Raw genomic sequence first — 16451 nt, forward strand, 5'->3', positions numbered from 1 at the left:
TAACCTGTGACCTTTCGGTTACAAGACCAACTCCTTACACATTATAGTACACTGGAGTAGACCAAAATACTTATGGACGTCACTATTATATATACTGCTTAAAAATTCAAAAGCAAAAAAAATAATTGATTTATAGAGGCACAACTAATTAAAGCCATAGACTAATGCATGAGTCACACAGCTCATCTTTATTCTTTACCTCTTTGATGTTTTGGTAAGCATTGCTAAGACAAATCAGCTTTCATATCAAAGTGCTGCACTCTTTCAAAGGATGAGATCTTATCTGAAGACTTAAGACGGAAATAAAGCAACCACACTTCCTTTGCCATTTTGCATATGCTAAAAAACAAAAGAAATATTAAAAAGCAACACAGATCTCATGTTGCCATCATCCTGGTATACAATTCTACCTTATAAACAGGTCGAACGTAGTTCCCTGTTGTCTATGAGATTTAACTCCATAATTCTCAGAAAACAACCCATGGGTTTTAGCCTAATTCTGAAACAAAGTGCATGTGTGTAAAGTTTGTTTATTTCCTTAAAATTAAAAACAGAAAGAATCAAAAGCCTGAATGGCAGACCTGATTAAAAAAACTCCACCTTTATAGTTTAGCACATACCTTTTCACCTCTAGCTACAACTGCGCTAGCAGCTGAAAGGTTTAAGAATGCTAGTGCCTCTCCAGGGCTTCCATAACCTTACAAATGAGAACCAACCGAAGCACAACAAAGAAGGATCCCTTCCGGAATAACAAAAAAAAAAGCTCCACTCATTTGGCGATGAGTTTGAAACTGCTCCTGCAAGACCACGAGATGTCACTGGACGACGTTTTGGTTGCTGTGAGCAGGATGCCTACCTGCTAGGCTGCCGGGTCTCTGGAGCGTGGCAGTGGCGTAGAGGTCATGGGAGAGCTTGTACTGCTCGGAGGAGTGCACCAGGCGCTTGGTGGGAGACAGAGTGGCGTAGTTGCCCACGGTGGAGCTGATCTGGTGGATGGGCGAGGAGGTGGAGGCGTTGGGCGTGGAGGTCACGTGCAGGGGCGAGGCCGGCAGGCCGGAGGAGGACACCGCCGCGTTGATGGGCGAGCTGCTGCTGTAGGACTTGGCCAGCCGGCCGGGGGACTGCTTGGGTGAGGAGATGCGCTGGGTGGTGGCATAGCCGGGCGTGTCGGAGGCCGAGCCCAGGCGCTGGAGCTTGGTGGGCGAGCCGGAGGCCTGCATTGACAGCGGGGAGCTCACGCGCTGCGCCGGCAGGGTGGAGCTGGAGTAGTACATGGAGGTCGGCTGCTGGCCGTCAGGAAGGTGGAAGGCGCTTCCATGGCTCGGCGCGAAGGACTCCCGCGACTGAGCGGACTCTCCGGCAGCGAGCTGGGCCACTCGGTTCGATGTCACCTGCGGGACCGAGCACAGCACAGGACACCCTGTCACTCCAAACTCACAGCTGTAGGCACATTTTGATTCTGGCTCATGCCCATGTAGCCAAATGTCACAATCTGGGGTTTCACTCTGTTAACTTTTACATTACTGACTGATCATGCGGTATCATGAGGACATCATAGAGGGAGTAAGGAACACCAAGTCAGAGTATTCAGTCATGATTCAAAGTTGCAGTGTGTCATAAAATTGTAATTATGTACAATTATGTAATTGTAATTAAATTATGGAGTCCTCATAATTTATTTGTCCCTTACTGGCCTAAATAGGAGCTATACTTTCCAGCACACGCAAAACAGTACTCTGCATTACTCATGTAAGGTTCATCTTTTTTAAAGTGTTGCTTAAGGTAAAACTAAGTGTTAAAGCCTATCTATCAATGCAGTATGAAAAATGATAGTGCCAATGCTAGGAGACCTTGCAGCTCTACAAAGACACTCCAATGTATACTATATTCATTTTGCCAGATAGATGCACTGCACAAGACCTCACCTTCGATTATCTAGTCTTCATTCAATGAAGCATTTTGCATTTAAAAAAATCTGAATATGATTTATCGTAAGGGCAACAGTTTCCATTGCTCCTCATTTTGAAACCCAATACAACTGGATATAACTTACTTCCAAAGAACTCAAGTTATTTTTTAACACAAATGCACATTTAGTGCTACGCTTGACCACTATTAAGACCATATCCTTTTGAGTTTGCTCATTCCTTTCAAAATGATTTATTTAAAAAGCTGTGAGTATCTGGGAGTGCTAGCCAGGGACATCCACTTGCTACATCACTTCTAGCTAAGGACTGAATTTAAATCAACCTTGACAACCAACCAACTTTGTTGTAGAGCTTGCTTAAAGCTCAGGGGAATGTGTGGAAGAAGGCATGCAGCAATTTCAGTGCTAGTACATTAATCCTCCATTATCCACACCAAGTACATTTCTGTATAAGTCGAATGTCAGTCATTTGTTGTGGATCACAACACCCATGATGGTTTTCTTGAAATGTACCAACATTTTAGTTTACAAACAGAAATATGATTGCAATTCAAAATATATGTGCAGACACACAAAACAGTAATACCACATCCGAAATAAATAAAAGATCAAAAGCACAAAAAGAGACCTAGCAAGTGTGCGTGCATGCATAGTATGAATATATACATGTGCAATGTGTGTATGCGCATGTTCTTTGGTTGTCTTGAGAACCTGTTTACTTCCATAAAGTGACAGGGCTGTGCATACTGGGATAGACCCAACCTCAGCAGGAAACCAGACAGGACAATTTCCATCTCACCTCACTTTCAGAAGAACACTTCAGGACTGACTGGGATACCTCTGTACTGAAACCGTTACCAGGTGCCAGGTGCAGATAAATTATTTATGAAACGAGAGGTTTGTGGCGTTATAAATATCCCTGGAAAAGAGCCCCTTTCTGATGCACGGAGTTACATAAAGCAACCCTCCACTTGCCTCTTCAGAATACATTCCAGAGAATCATCTCGACAGGCTAAAACATTACGCCACCGTCCCTGACAGACGCATCCAGAAGTAATGGAGAGATACTGTAAGAACAGGCACAGGGAGATGCCAAAGAGTAGGGACTGTTAAAACAGCACTGTTTAATGTTGAGAGAGAGACAGGGAGAGAGAGAGATAACTTTTATTTTTTTTAAATTCAGAGAACAACCACGTCTCTGTGAACTAAAAGTCTGATCATGAGGAGGGGATATTTGCAATGCCATGCATACACCAGTGAAGGACACAGAAAGATGAGAGTCTGGGTTTCACGCAAAAACAACTTCAGCAAAGAGCACCTTGCCACCCCCTCCATTAAAACACCATGCTTTCCTGGTTACTAGCAAACTGACCTACAAGGGTGACAAAAAACTGCAGATAAATAAAAACTTCTAACGAGGCTATGAATCAATGAACAAGATTCATTTTCAAATCACATTCATTGGCCACATGTAAACATATGAATAAATTAATTGATTGAGGTAACTGCTGCAGAACTGCACCAATCTCCAAGATACACAGGACAGTACTGTAACACAAAAGACCCAAATCTCCTGATAGAAGCTTCCTTTCTGGAGCCTTGATCTCATTACCTATCGCAAAAAGAGCAAAAATTACATCCCCGAGCAATCTTGCTAATGCAATGAAATAGTCGTACATTAAGTTTCTGACCACATCTCCTAGGCAATTAAATAAATAGAGCCCCTGGCTGCAATTCCCAGTTTCTAATCACGTCTTTGAAGCATGCTTGTGAAAATGAAATAATAATAATAAAAAAAGCAGACGCTGAAAGTTAAGAGCTGCTTCTCTTTTCCCAAGAGCTTCATCGTTCTGCCCTTGCCCCACGCCTCCGGCTGCAACGGAAAGTGGCGCGTTCGCCCGGACCGCATGATGCCGAAGGACTGCAAGCCCGCCACGTACCTGGTTGTAGCTGTGAACCGCTCCGCCGACCTGGCCGCTGCGCGGAGGGAGCTGCGATGTCGACGAATCACTCAGGGCGAGGGTCTGGTTACTATGGTAGCTGGCTGAGTACTGGAAAGACCCTTCTGGATTGGAATTGAGCTGCAGTGCGCTCTGGGATAGGAGGCTTGGTCCTGTGTTGAAAGCAATTTAGAGCAGGCAGTGATGCAGACCTCAGCGAGGCAGAAGACGCATACATAATTTATCAGGAGGAGCTGGGAGTTACTGAGAACACGTGCTCCCCGCTGTCAAAATGAGGCCAGCCATAAAGGTAATCAGGACCTGTTCGTTTTTTGTGAGCAGCTGGTTTCTTGAAGTTCCGTTTTTGGCAACGTTCAGATCTTGTCAGCACATTATAATTTGTCAAGTGCTGGGCCAAAATGAATGTAACTTTCATATTGAGCATGTTTTAAATACCGGGTCGCTTAGTATAAATAGGTTCTATGCTAAAAACAATGTACATATTATTATTATTATTATTATTATTATTATTATTATTTCTCATAGAATATAGCACAAAAAAAAATACTTTGTTTACAATCAGGTTTCCTGTAAGAAATAATCTAGGTAATAAGTATTCTTTGGTAAATATTCATTACACAAACCCAACACTAATAACAATATTTTTATGTGAAAAGCTGTTTCGCAGAGAAGCAGAGGAAGCTAAGAAATGCTATGTGAAATGGACTGTTTGCAGAATAATAGCTCCCACAGAACACAAAAACACTTAGACACAAGTCTAGAACTTAATAATTAACATGTAATAAATCTAATTAATGTATTATAATATTGAAATATTAAAATAATGGCTGTTAATGTGGCCTCTATTAATGCGTCACTAAAATAACTCATGTCATTTGTCTCATTTAAACAGGTGAGGGCGGAATGCTGTTTCTTGGTGACGGAGATGGAACAAGCATCCAGTTTGTTCCTTAAAAAGTGTGGATGATTTTTTTCCCCTCATAAAGTGTGAAGGATATTTTCAGAGTTATTATTATTAACATTCTGTAAAACAGAATGGTGCTAGGTGAAGCTGTGTGAGAATTTATGTATGTTGTTGATACTTACAGATGCTTAAAAAAAAATCCACACCTGGAGAGTGTGGCATATCAACATTATTATCAGTTATCATTGGTCAACTGAGGTTCACTATGATAGAAAAGGACGCATGATGATTTATAGAAGTCGCACTGTCATACTGTAATCCAGAAACAAACACTCTGATCAGCACTAGATATGAACATTGATATATGTTTATGGGTAAAACATCACATGAATTATTAATGATTTTGAGGTACGCGTCATTACATATGCTTCCAAGAAAGGGATGAAAACACTTTAGCAACCATTTATGGCACGTTGTGTTAGCATTGAGTTTAACTAAGCCTGCACTTAAGAGACATAATCCTGGCATAGCTGTACCAGAGACCGGTCGTTCATGCATTAAATATGGTGAGGTGCTGGTTTCATTTTGTGGTGCTTAGGTCTGTGACCTGTATTGCGTCTCAGTGGAGTTAAATATTTCATTCTGCAGCTATATTTACAATGATGTTGATGAATGCAGCATAACCAAGCTACCTACCACAACTGTAAGCATTCCCATATGGATTCCTAAATTATGTACCTTTGTTAAAACAATTCCTACATGCTTTATGCAAGTAACATTTTTGTATTATGCAAATGCCCCCTTTTTATGCTTCTCTGGATAATAGATTCAGCAAAACACAAAAATATAAAATAACTGTTTTTTACTGTATACTATCCTAAAGTATTCACTAATATTTGTGATGTGCTTTATATTGAATGGGCTGTGCATCTTGAATGCTGTTATAGACATTTTCCCACTGAACTGAATATCATTGCTGGAATAGAAATAGAAATTGATGCAGATCCATGTCTGCTGGATGAACGGATGAATAACCAAAAGAAGAATGGAAGGATAAGAGGTAAAGAAGATAAGCAGAAAACTTTTGGGTCAGTCAAACAAACTTTACTGGTGATGCATACCTTGAACTACAAAAAACAAAACTAAGGAGTCCTTCAGCTTAATTTATGTATTACAAAGAACTTACATCAATACAGAGGCTTATGAAATGATTGATATTCTGTATACTTATGAAGTCTTTCTGATCACCTCCATACTTTCAACAGGCTGCATATTAATCTCTTTGGCATGTCAATACTATTTGGGAGTCCATCCACAATCCTCATACTATGGGGTGTAATTATTTTGCTAATCACAATTAAAAAAACAGAACCTTCACAAATGCTGAATGTGCCGTGGTGCAGTTGGTATTGTTCCTCAGAAAACAATAATTGCAATCATTCCACATACCAACATGTTTTTTTTTTAACTTTGAAAGTACATTGGATATATCAATATTCATGAATGCCACTGAATTCTGGTTTAAAAGTAATCACAAAACATATGCCCCGTAGCTCTCAAGTTTTTGTTTAGGATACTACATTTCTAGTCACCATTAAGTGCAATTACATCACAAAAAACTAAGAAGAATACAAATATTCAGTGTTAAAATATAGATGTATTCCTATTCCTTGATCTATGAGTGTGTTTCATTTTCCCTTTTTCTAGTTCATACTTATTAGGGGGAATTTAAAGAAACAAGCAGCTACATATACAACTTCAAACTATTTTATTTCTATCTCAATTACAGATAAATCAGTATGTTATGTGAAAATGAGATGGAGAAAAGAAAATTTTTAATTAATAATTAAAATATTATTTTTGTCTTGGTGGGGCATATGGCACATACCTATACAGCATTGACAGTTTGGCACTTTTCAGGGTTTTCTACAGAAACAGCCACAATGACCACAGACTCTCAGCCCTTAAGAACATTAACTTCTGTACATCCATTACATTACATTACATTTATTTGGCAGGCGCTTTTATCCAAAGCTATGTACAAAAAGTGCATATGGTACCAAACATCATTGGAACGACTACAGAACGCAGGTCTGATAAGTTAAGAACATTGACTCTGTATCTTCTGACCTCAGGTCAACACACAAAATTCAGATACAACTTCACATGTCCACACAATAAAGCCCCAAAATATTTTGTGTTTTCTCTTTTTTCCTGCCGAATTTATCATAACAAATCAATAATTCTTCCCATTCAACATTTAACTACATCTTCAAAAGGATAATAACAACACCTGAACGAAATAGTTTGATCAAAGTAGCCAATTGCAGGATACTCAGATACACAGGCAAAAAAGGGCATATAAGGAAGTGCACATGGGATGCTATTTCAGCCAATAGAACACGTTTTTAAAAAACCTGTGGTTATCTCATAAATTAAACAACCTCTATTCCAAAACAATGCTATTTCAAACCCAATGTTTCCTAAACTAATTAATGTAACTTGGCCCTGTTTTTATTCATTTTACCATCTGAAGAGAATGCGGTCATTCAATCCTTCCTCATTCTGGTATCAATACTTTCAATGGCAGGCCTAGATTTTGTAACTTTTAATTGATGAATTATAAACAGTGCTTTGTATGTGTGAATAACTTAGCATGCTGAAAATATTTTTTGTTGAGAATTATTAACACATAGACTCTATTTGTTTCATTCTAATTCGTTTATATACTACACGATTAACATCATTGGCATCAGCAGAAAGGTATACCTTACAATAATGGTACATGCATGAAGAACTAAATAAATCAGCAGTAAAGCAAAAGGAAAATCTCAACTGGTGATAAGAGAGGTCCTTACTTTCACTTGTTGAGAATTCTTGAGGGTCAAGTATGCCAGACTCTTGAAGAGACCTGATGCAGGAGTCCACAAGCTCTAGGCCAGTAGTCAGCTCCTCCTCAATATCCTTTTGTCCGTCTGTGAAACCAACAGAAGAGTACGAGGAAGATTAACAGCCCTACTCCCAATGGGCAACCCACATACGCTGCACTGTGGCATGTGGTTCTCAGGTGAACAAAGAGCCAGGGAGGAGGTTTCTCTTTTAGCAATTGCCATCCTAGAAATAAAGTTGCTCTGCTTCATCTCAATTACTGGCATCTCCCTGGCATGTTGCCATGGGGTAATCGTGGTTTAAAACAATGGATTAATCTCTCCACTGCACAGCTATAAATGCAATGCAGCGCGCTTGGGCTTTGATTCTGGTTAATCTGGGAATGTGTAACCCACTGACACAGAAAGCCAAGGGAAAGTGTATCCCAAAACGGACACGTATCTGGTTGATGTGTGTTCCTTGTGATCCTTTAGCTCATGAGGGCTTGCCACACTTGCTTTGGAAAAGCAAATCCTCAGATGTTTCTCCCTCCAATTTATCCATATGGGTAAAATTCAAGACAGGCAAAACTTTCTGAAGTTTTAGCTCACAAATGTATCTTCACTGTGGTGGATATACATTATAGCCAGTATTGTTAGTATGTTCATTGTCAGGACAATAATACAATAGTGATGTAGTAAAGTAATATAAAAGTTAAGCTAGTCTGTGGACTAATAAATTAAAAAAAAATGTCACAGCAGTTTATATTCAATCAACAATTTTCCTGAACTTGTCCTGTGGTAATTGGAGGTGTGTTTGTGTGTGTGTGTGTGTGTGTGTGTGTGTGTGTGCACGTGCCATTGCATTTTTCCTAGTGAACACAGTTTGGCATGTTAATTTTTCAGTCCCCACTCAGAGCAGGTGAAATAAAGCCACACATGAAACTGAGTTAAGGTCAAAGTTAAGGACAAATGATTATTGAATCCAGGCCTTAATAATGTAAATCTCTACCAAAAAGCAAGGGAGAGTGTGCACAACATTTTTTGGGCTCTGCATATTCACTTTTTATAAAAGAACATGACATTAAGTCACGCACAGTGCCAGAATTTTGAGAAGGACAGAAAAAGTAAATACCTTGGGTATTCCAGCGAAACTGCTCATCTGCTGAACTGCAAGAAACAAATGAAAAGAATCGTGTAAATCCTTGTACAGACAAGGCAAATTCCCATGTCCAATACAGACACCTCCATTACCATCATCATCCTCATAACCATCATCATAATTGTCATTGTCCTCATCATCATCATCATCATCCTCAACATCATCACCATCATCATTAGTAAGGGCATTAGGACTACTGAACAGGTAACTTAATGACCTCAATACTAATCTCTTCGTGTTCGGTCCAGGTCAGCCTGACTTCATACACGGTGGCGACACTCAAATAACTGTAATGCTCAAGACCATAAGGGTATTTGGAGGATATATAAACATGAGGTCAAGTTCTCCCCTTGTCTTGGGGTTCACCAGAGGGAAGAAATGTATCAACAAATAACCCCTTGAAACCCACCTAAAGAACTGTACTCACTGAATATGTACTGCCAAAGTAGCAGGGTAAATGGTTCCAAAATGCTTTCAAAGTAGTGATAGCACCTCAATGGCACAGTAACTTGAATAAATGAATTCACTGTAAGCCAGCCAGAGGATTAGACATATTTCCTGCTGGATATAATGGAAGCCATACGGTGGCTGGGTGGCCCTTTGTGTCAGAGAGCATTCCCCTGGGAAACGATTTAATTCCTACCCTGCCCCAATCCTACAATCCCACAAACACCACAATTCTGAGTGACAGGGAAAGATGCAATGGCACCATTCTACGACTGATGAACCTGAAGTATATTTATTTGACCCTGGGGTAGACCCTGGAATTGTTTATTAGGAAAGCCCAGCCCAATACATGATAAGACAAAACAAAAACAATTTTTACCGTCAAATCGAGTGCAGAAAGAGGTACACATCTATTCTGTAAATAAAGATAAAGCAATTCTACTTGTTGAAATGTGTTGTAAGAAGATGTGAGGCTGGTCATGAATAGAAAGGGAGGCAGGTCAGAAAGCAGCTGGTTAAAACTGAGCAAACTCTGCAGGATGGCCACAAAAAGGGAACTCACATCCAGAAACAAAAATAACAAGTAGAAATCAAAATGGAAATGACACTAGAATGGAATATGGAATTAGCATATTTATGATCAATGCAACAGTGCCATTGTCTGGCAGTGCACCGCTGAAGCACCATATGCTATCAGGAGCCTAAATGGTCCAACACCACCCTTGGCCGAATGGTGGCCCCTGAATCAACCCATTGATTTTCCCTCCACGGGGAACGCAGAGATTCGCATTATAAGTCCGTCTCTCTTTACTCCGGGGTGACAAATAGCGGGAGTAAACAAAACGGCGCATGCTAATGTGGCTCGGTGCTCTCCCCGCAGCGGCGGACGGCGCGGCCAGGGGGAGCGTTACGGTCACGCGAGTAGGCGGCTTGGCGCGCCCAAAGCACGGCAGTCACGCACGGGCCTGCCTTTCCTCCGCCGTGCACATCCACGCGCTCAGTTGTCAGGCGATTATTATTTATTTATTAACTTTTCACCCAGCGCCGATTAAAACTCCAGTCAGGGGAAGAATAGGAGGGGGAGGGGGACAATGGAATGACATGAGTGACATTGGAGTGACAGCAGATATTTACAGCCCACTGCTTCTTTCAAGGACTGAGATGTGAGCAATAAAAAAAGAGTGAGAGATGAAGAGAAAAATCCCTGCACTTTCAGGTCAGTCCTGAGTGTCAGGCATCAACAAGGTCACAGATGAAGCAGAAAAGATCCCCTGTACTTCCCTCACTGTATCTGCATTGGAGCCCAGTGCCAGCAGCATAGAGCAACCTCAGGAGAACACCACTTGAATGTATAGTGCCTATCAACATGTACAGTGGAAATCCTTTTCTGGAACTGGGATTACAGTCTATAGAGACGGAGAAGGCATCTTCATTTAATTCTCCCGATAGAAGCTATGTAAGAGACATCGAGCTGTTATATTGGCCACGGCTAAAGTCTGGGAAAGGGGAGAACGGGCTCTTTGTTTGCAAAATAGATTATCTTAATGCTTCGTACACACAAACAACTGAGGATAATCTACAGTAAATTTGGATGTCATCAGCAGATTTCCAGCTATTTCTTCTACTACATAATGAGTATGCTCAATTATGCAACCACAAATACATATTTTCCTGGGAACTTGCCCAAATCAAAACTGCTGGTTTTGGCTTCTTGCTTTCCATGTACGCAGTATGCTGCAGCGAAGCTACAAAGGAATTTATGAAATGAGCGTGAACACACATGGCATAGCAAGTAAAAGACCATAATACAATAATTCATGCCTGTGTCTGGCTAGGGCAATATTCTGGACAAAAACTTCTACATGTTGGAAATGTCCCTTTAATCAGTTTTCCTCTCCTTAACTTAACTTTCCATATGCACCTTTAGGATTTATTTATTTTTTTCTCTAATGCCTGATTTGTCCTGACAACACCATTGTAGAGTGCCTTATATAGTAAATGATTGGTCATGAACAAAAACAATTTAATTCATTCAAACATCAAAGTATGGGAAACATTTTTTTTATTGCTATTGTTGAATTCAATTGAACACAAACACTACATTATAAAACAGTGCTTTCCACTGAAACATTTCTTGAGCTTATACTTTTATGTGACACAAAACATAAATGACAGAATTCACTTCAAATGGGAATATAACAAAATAAAAAATAAAAAACATTAGCTGAAGCCTACATTTCGTAATTAAGGAAGCATTGGATTGGATTGTGTGTGTGAAGCAATGAGGTCCAAATAGTTTAGCTATTCGGCAAAATATTTACATCTATTTTTATTTATATGTATTATTATTTTTATACAATTATTTACCCTGCAAAATAAAATCGAATTCAGAAAACCGCTTCAAAATCCCCACACAAATGTAACTAAGACTCTAATGACTCTGAAATAGAAACTATGGCCAAGTCATTCATGGTCACAATGCCTAATGACTTTTTTCCTGCCAGTGAACTTGCCAATAACAGACTGCTTCAGTGCATCCTGGATAACTCATTTTGAGGTACAGACTAGAGAACAAATGCTGTCACTCATGCCTTTGGCAAAATTAACTTTGCAGGACTTTTCTCCGGAGTAGCTCATTAGAAAGGGCTTATCTTAAATGCAGAGCATGTCCTGTTAATTTGCCATTTTATGCACAGTCAATGGAGTTGGAAAGTACTGCACCAGAAGAGGTGAGAGACGACAGTGCGGGAGTATTGACTGAAAATGGTGACCCCTACACAGCGGAAAAGCAGAGAGCCAGCGTATAGAGTTCCCATGGCTTTGTCTCAAAACTCTGTCACTTCATACTGTGGGAATGAACAGATTAGCTTTGAAAACACTTCCCTAAAGAAACCTGGAACAAGCAGTTTCCAGCCGGCAGTTACAGCAATGACCCGACGTAATATTTTAAGGCATTGCCAGCTCTAATGTCAGGAACAATGGGTGCCTGACACTGCAAAAGCTACCTGTCAAAGCGAAATACCCAATAATGTGACCTTTGAGAGATTACCGAGAACATAACTGAGCCATTTGCTTTACTATGTCACCACAGAGTGCACTGCACTACAAATTTACACCGAGTACAGAGGTTTAAAACTATAATATACCATGGCTACAGTCTCATTCTTTTTCTTGTTGGATTATACTGGATTTGAATTTGCAAAGTGCATTCATAACTTCATTTAATAATTTTATCATTCATAAAAAAAAAAATGATAAAAGCTCTATGTGCCAAAAGGAACACTGACCAGTGGCAGACCACTTTGCTGCACTTCCCTGAAACTAAAACCCCATGCAACTGAGATTAATTTATTCTACAGAGCATTTATACTGTCATAGATTTAGCCTCTTCATGTATTTGACTTACACTAGACTGTATTTTAACTGTATCAGTCATTTTCTGTATCCTATACGACACTGGTCCCCAAAGACATGCCTGCAGGCATTTTTGTGGCTGCAGGAAGTATCTAACGTGCCTGTGCAGCATAGTATGACTGCTCTCATGTTTATTAAATAGAAACTCAGAATCATGTTGCTCCTGTAGGACTCTGTCAAAAGGTTGCTTGTTCACATTCAAGAAGCAAGCAACCTGAAATTACTTTATCCGCTATTTTTGCAAGGTGTCTAGAGCAATCAACTGAATGATTGCAATTTGGCCTGGACCCAAAGTTGGGAACATGATTTATTTGGAAAATCAAACTGGACTGTCACTCCCCTCGGGTGTCAAATGTTTTATTCATGAGTTGAATCTTAATTACCCACTTTTATCAACACTGAGTTTGAACTGCAACCTACATGCAATTTACATACTACTTGGATTAATTAATTTGTGAACTGACATATACAGTAGTAACGTTACGATCATAGTTTTGTAAATGTGTGTGTCCCTACCATCATTTGGTAAATTGTGTTTGTGGGAAAATCACATTTTAGACCACTTTATACATGATATACATGCCGTGAAAAAGTAGTTACCCGTTCCTGATTTCCTCGATTACAACATATTTGGCATCCTGAATGGTTTCAGATCCTTAGACAAAATGCAATATTAGACAAAGGGAACCTGAGTAAAACAAACTTTTAAATTATTTAATTTAGTTCCTGTGAAAAAGTGAAAAAGTAACCCCCCCCCCCCCCCCCCCTTAAAATGAATAACTGGTTGCATCAGCTTTAGCTATAATTTGATATCAGTCTTTCGCATTGCTGTGGAGGAATTTTAGCCCACACGGTTTTACAGAATTGCTTTAATTCAAACAAACCAGTAGATTTTCAAGCATGGACTGCTTGTTTCAGGTCCTGACACAGCATCCCTATTGGGTTCAAGCCAGGACTTTAACTAGGTCATTCCAAAACTTTAATTTTTTTCTTTTTTCAGTCATTCAGAGGTGGACTTGCTTTTGTGTTTTGGATCATTGTCTTGCTGCTTAATCCAATTACACTTCAGCCTCAGTTCACAGGCGGACATGAGCAGACATTTGCTGGTACAGAGCATAATTCATGGTTCCTTCAATGACAAGTTTTCTAGGTTCTGAGGCAGCAAAGTATCCCCATACCATCACACTACCAACTCCATGTTTGACTGTTGGTATGATGTTCTTATTTTGAAATGCTGTATTTCCTTTACACCAGATATAAATGGACCCATGTCACCCAAAAAGTTCCACTTGACTCTATCTATCCATAGAACATTTTCCCAAAAGGCTTAAGAATCATCTAGATTTTTTTTTTTTTGCAAATGTGAGATGAGCATTGATGTTTCTCTTGGTTAGCAATGTTTTCTTTCTTACTACCCTCACATGAATCCCATTTTTCTTATTGTGGAGTCATGAACCCTGATCCGAGCTGAGGCTAGAGAGGTTTTCAGTTATTTGGATGTTCTTCTGGGATCTTTTGTGACTTCCTGGATGAGTTGTCGCTGCACACTTGGATACATTTTTGCAGGCCGGCTACTCCTGGGAATATTCACCTCTGTTCTCCATTTCTCTCACTGTGGTTTGGTGGAGTCCCCAAGCCTTAGAAATGGTTTTGTAACCCTTTCCAGACAGCTATACTTCAACTCTTTTCTTCTAATCTTTTCTGGAATTTCCAATGATCATGTCATGTGCTTGTAGAAGCTTTGTGGTGACTACTGCGCTCTGATGATAAGGTTCAATTTGAGTGAGATTTTGATTCAACAGGGCTGGCTGCAATCAAGCATGGTTGTGTTCAATTAGCTGAATCTAATTATCAAATCAATTCGGTTAACTGGTTGATAACTCAGCAATTACTTTTTCACATGGCTGATGTGGGTATATTTTTTTCATTAAATAAATGAAATATAAATTTTTAAAAATGTGTTTTGTGCACTCTAATTACAGTTTTTAATTATGTGTTGTTTAAAGATGAAACCATTCAGTGTGACAAATTATAATAAAGGAATAATAAAGGAAATCAGGAAGGGGACAAAGACTTTTTCACGGCACCATATCACTGTCATTTCTACAGTAAAATATACATGTTCCTACATTTTTCATTAGATCCTCTGCCCATGTAGTGTGAAGTGGGGTCAAACCTCTCATAAAATGTGCAGTATTCTACAAGAATATTTAACCTTATAGAGCCCCCGCAACAACCTTAATGTAAAAGCACACAAATGGAAAGCAGAGAGCACAACTACAATTTGGACAGGGAGACCATAGATTAATGCAGGATAATAAGTTGCGGGTATCAAAAAAAAACAAAAAAAAAAAACAACAAACACAAGAAAAAAGTAATTGATTGGTACAAATGCCCACAGCAGTGTGTAACTGTACAAAATTCTAGTTTGATTTTAAAAGGGAGTAAGATAAAGACACAACGCTTCCTCACATTTACAGTTTAAAGACCGCGGTTCTGAGACCTACGGGGAGCTCAGTGTCTGTCACCATTTCATTCTACACATGTTTAAATAATGTTTACTGACCCGGACACCCTATGGATTCGCTGAGATCAAGGTCTCTAAATCTATATGACAGGCCCCGATTGGCCTCTCCGCTTTATTAGTCTCACATTGGCTTCGGATTCATTACCTCATTGATAGTTTTGATTTTTCCCGGGTTTAAATGATATAATAATGTAGTTGAAATGCAACAGCATGATGTTGTGATAAATGTCAACCCGTGACCCTAGTCCTGCACATAATTTAAATGGGACCAGAGAACCTGTCAAAATATCATGAAGTCTTTGTAGGAAAATAATGAAAACTCGAATTACACACTCTTCTGCAGTAGACTTATTAAATACATGCACGGGCCTTGAAGTAATGCAATACCATTCAGTTTCATTGGCCCTAATGAATAATACACATGGACATCTGAGAAATGACAAACCTTCCATACAACATTTACAGACGGATATATAACAGTATCAGGAGTGTAAGGGGGAAATATGGTTTACTGGAATACGAAGATAATACACGTTTATTTGAATCACATTCTTTGAACACAGGACACCAGTATTGGAAACAAATAAAATAAACAGCATTTTTTTCCCCCAGAGACAGAGCCACTGGCCCATCAAATAAATGTGCTTTCACTGCTAGCATTGTCTTTCACACACATTCTGACATTACAAAGCAACATTTTTCAGATTTATTTTTTTGTATAAAGATAAAGAAAACTGGACTGAAAAATTCCCATTTTTACTAAAACGGGGAAAGACGACAAACAGCACGCGCGGCGGCTGCCTGCCACAGTCAAACTGAGAAGAGAAATTATTCATTGGTATACTTGAAATGAAAGGGAGAACAGTGTGCTAATGGGCTTCCACCCAGCAGGAGCCCTACAGAGCAGTGCTCTGTAGAAGATGGAGAACCTCCCTGTGCATCAGGCCCCGCCCACCATCTTCATCCACCTATTGCATCTAGCCCTGTGCTGTCAATACAGAGCACCGCCGGTCCCATTTGGACGCAGCACACAGAATGCAAACACAAGAATCCCCCCCCCCCCCCCCCCCCCACACACACACACACACACATGCATGCATGTATATGCATGGATGATGCCTTCATAATCCCCAGATTTTTGGACTTATTTGTAGCTTTTGGGTAATCCTGACTGAAGATGCTGACGGAGCCCCCGCCGCCCACCTCTCTGATCACCATCTCTGCATGTGTGCTGACGTGGCC

The 16451-nt window shown here is 39.9% G+C and overlaps 1 protein-coding gene across 4 annotated transcripts in view; it reads right to left on the reverse strand.

Annotated features, from left to right (window-relative positions):
- ctnnd2a (catenin (cadherin-associated protein), delta 2a) overlaps positions 1–16451 on the reverse strand; it is a 263725-nt gene that overhangs the window by 133308 nt on the left and 113966 nt on the right. For all 4 annotated transcript variants that reach the window (XM_035416162.1, XM_035416165.1, XM_035416163.1 and 1 more), the window contains 4 exons: positions 8795–8829; positions 7651–7767; positions 3868–4040; positions 857–1391 (listed from right to left, as the gene is read on the reverse strand). In XM_035416162.1, coding sequence (XP_035272053.1) covers positions 857–1391; positions 3868–4040; positions 7651–7767; positions 8795–8829 — 860 coding nt within the window. The remainder of the gene's footprint in view (positions 1–856; positions 1392–3867; positions 4041–7650; positions 7768–8794; positions 8830–16451) is intronic.

This window comes from Anguilla anguilla, chromosome 4 (assembly GCF_013347855.1).
Source record: "Anguilla anguilla isolate fAngAng1 chromosome 4, fAngAng1.pri, whole genome shotgun sequence".
Taxonomy (NCBI): domain Eukaryota; kingdom Metazoa; phylum Chordata; class Actinopteri; order Anguilliformes; family Anguillidae; genus Anguilla; species Anguilla anguilla.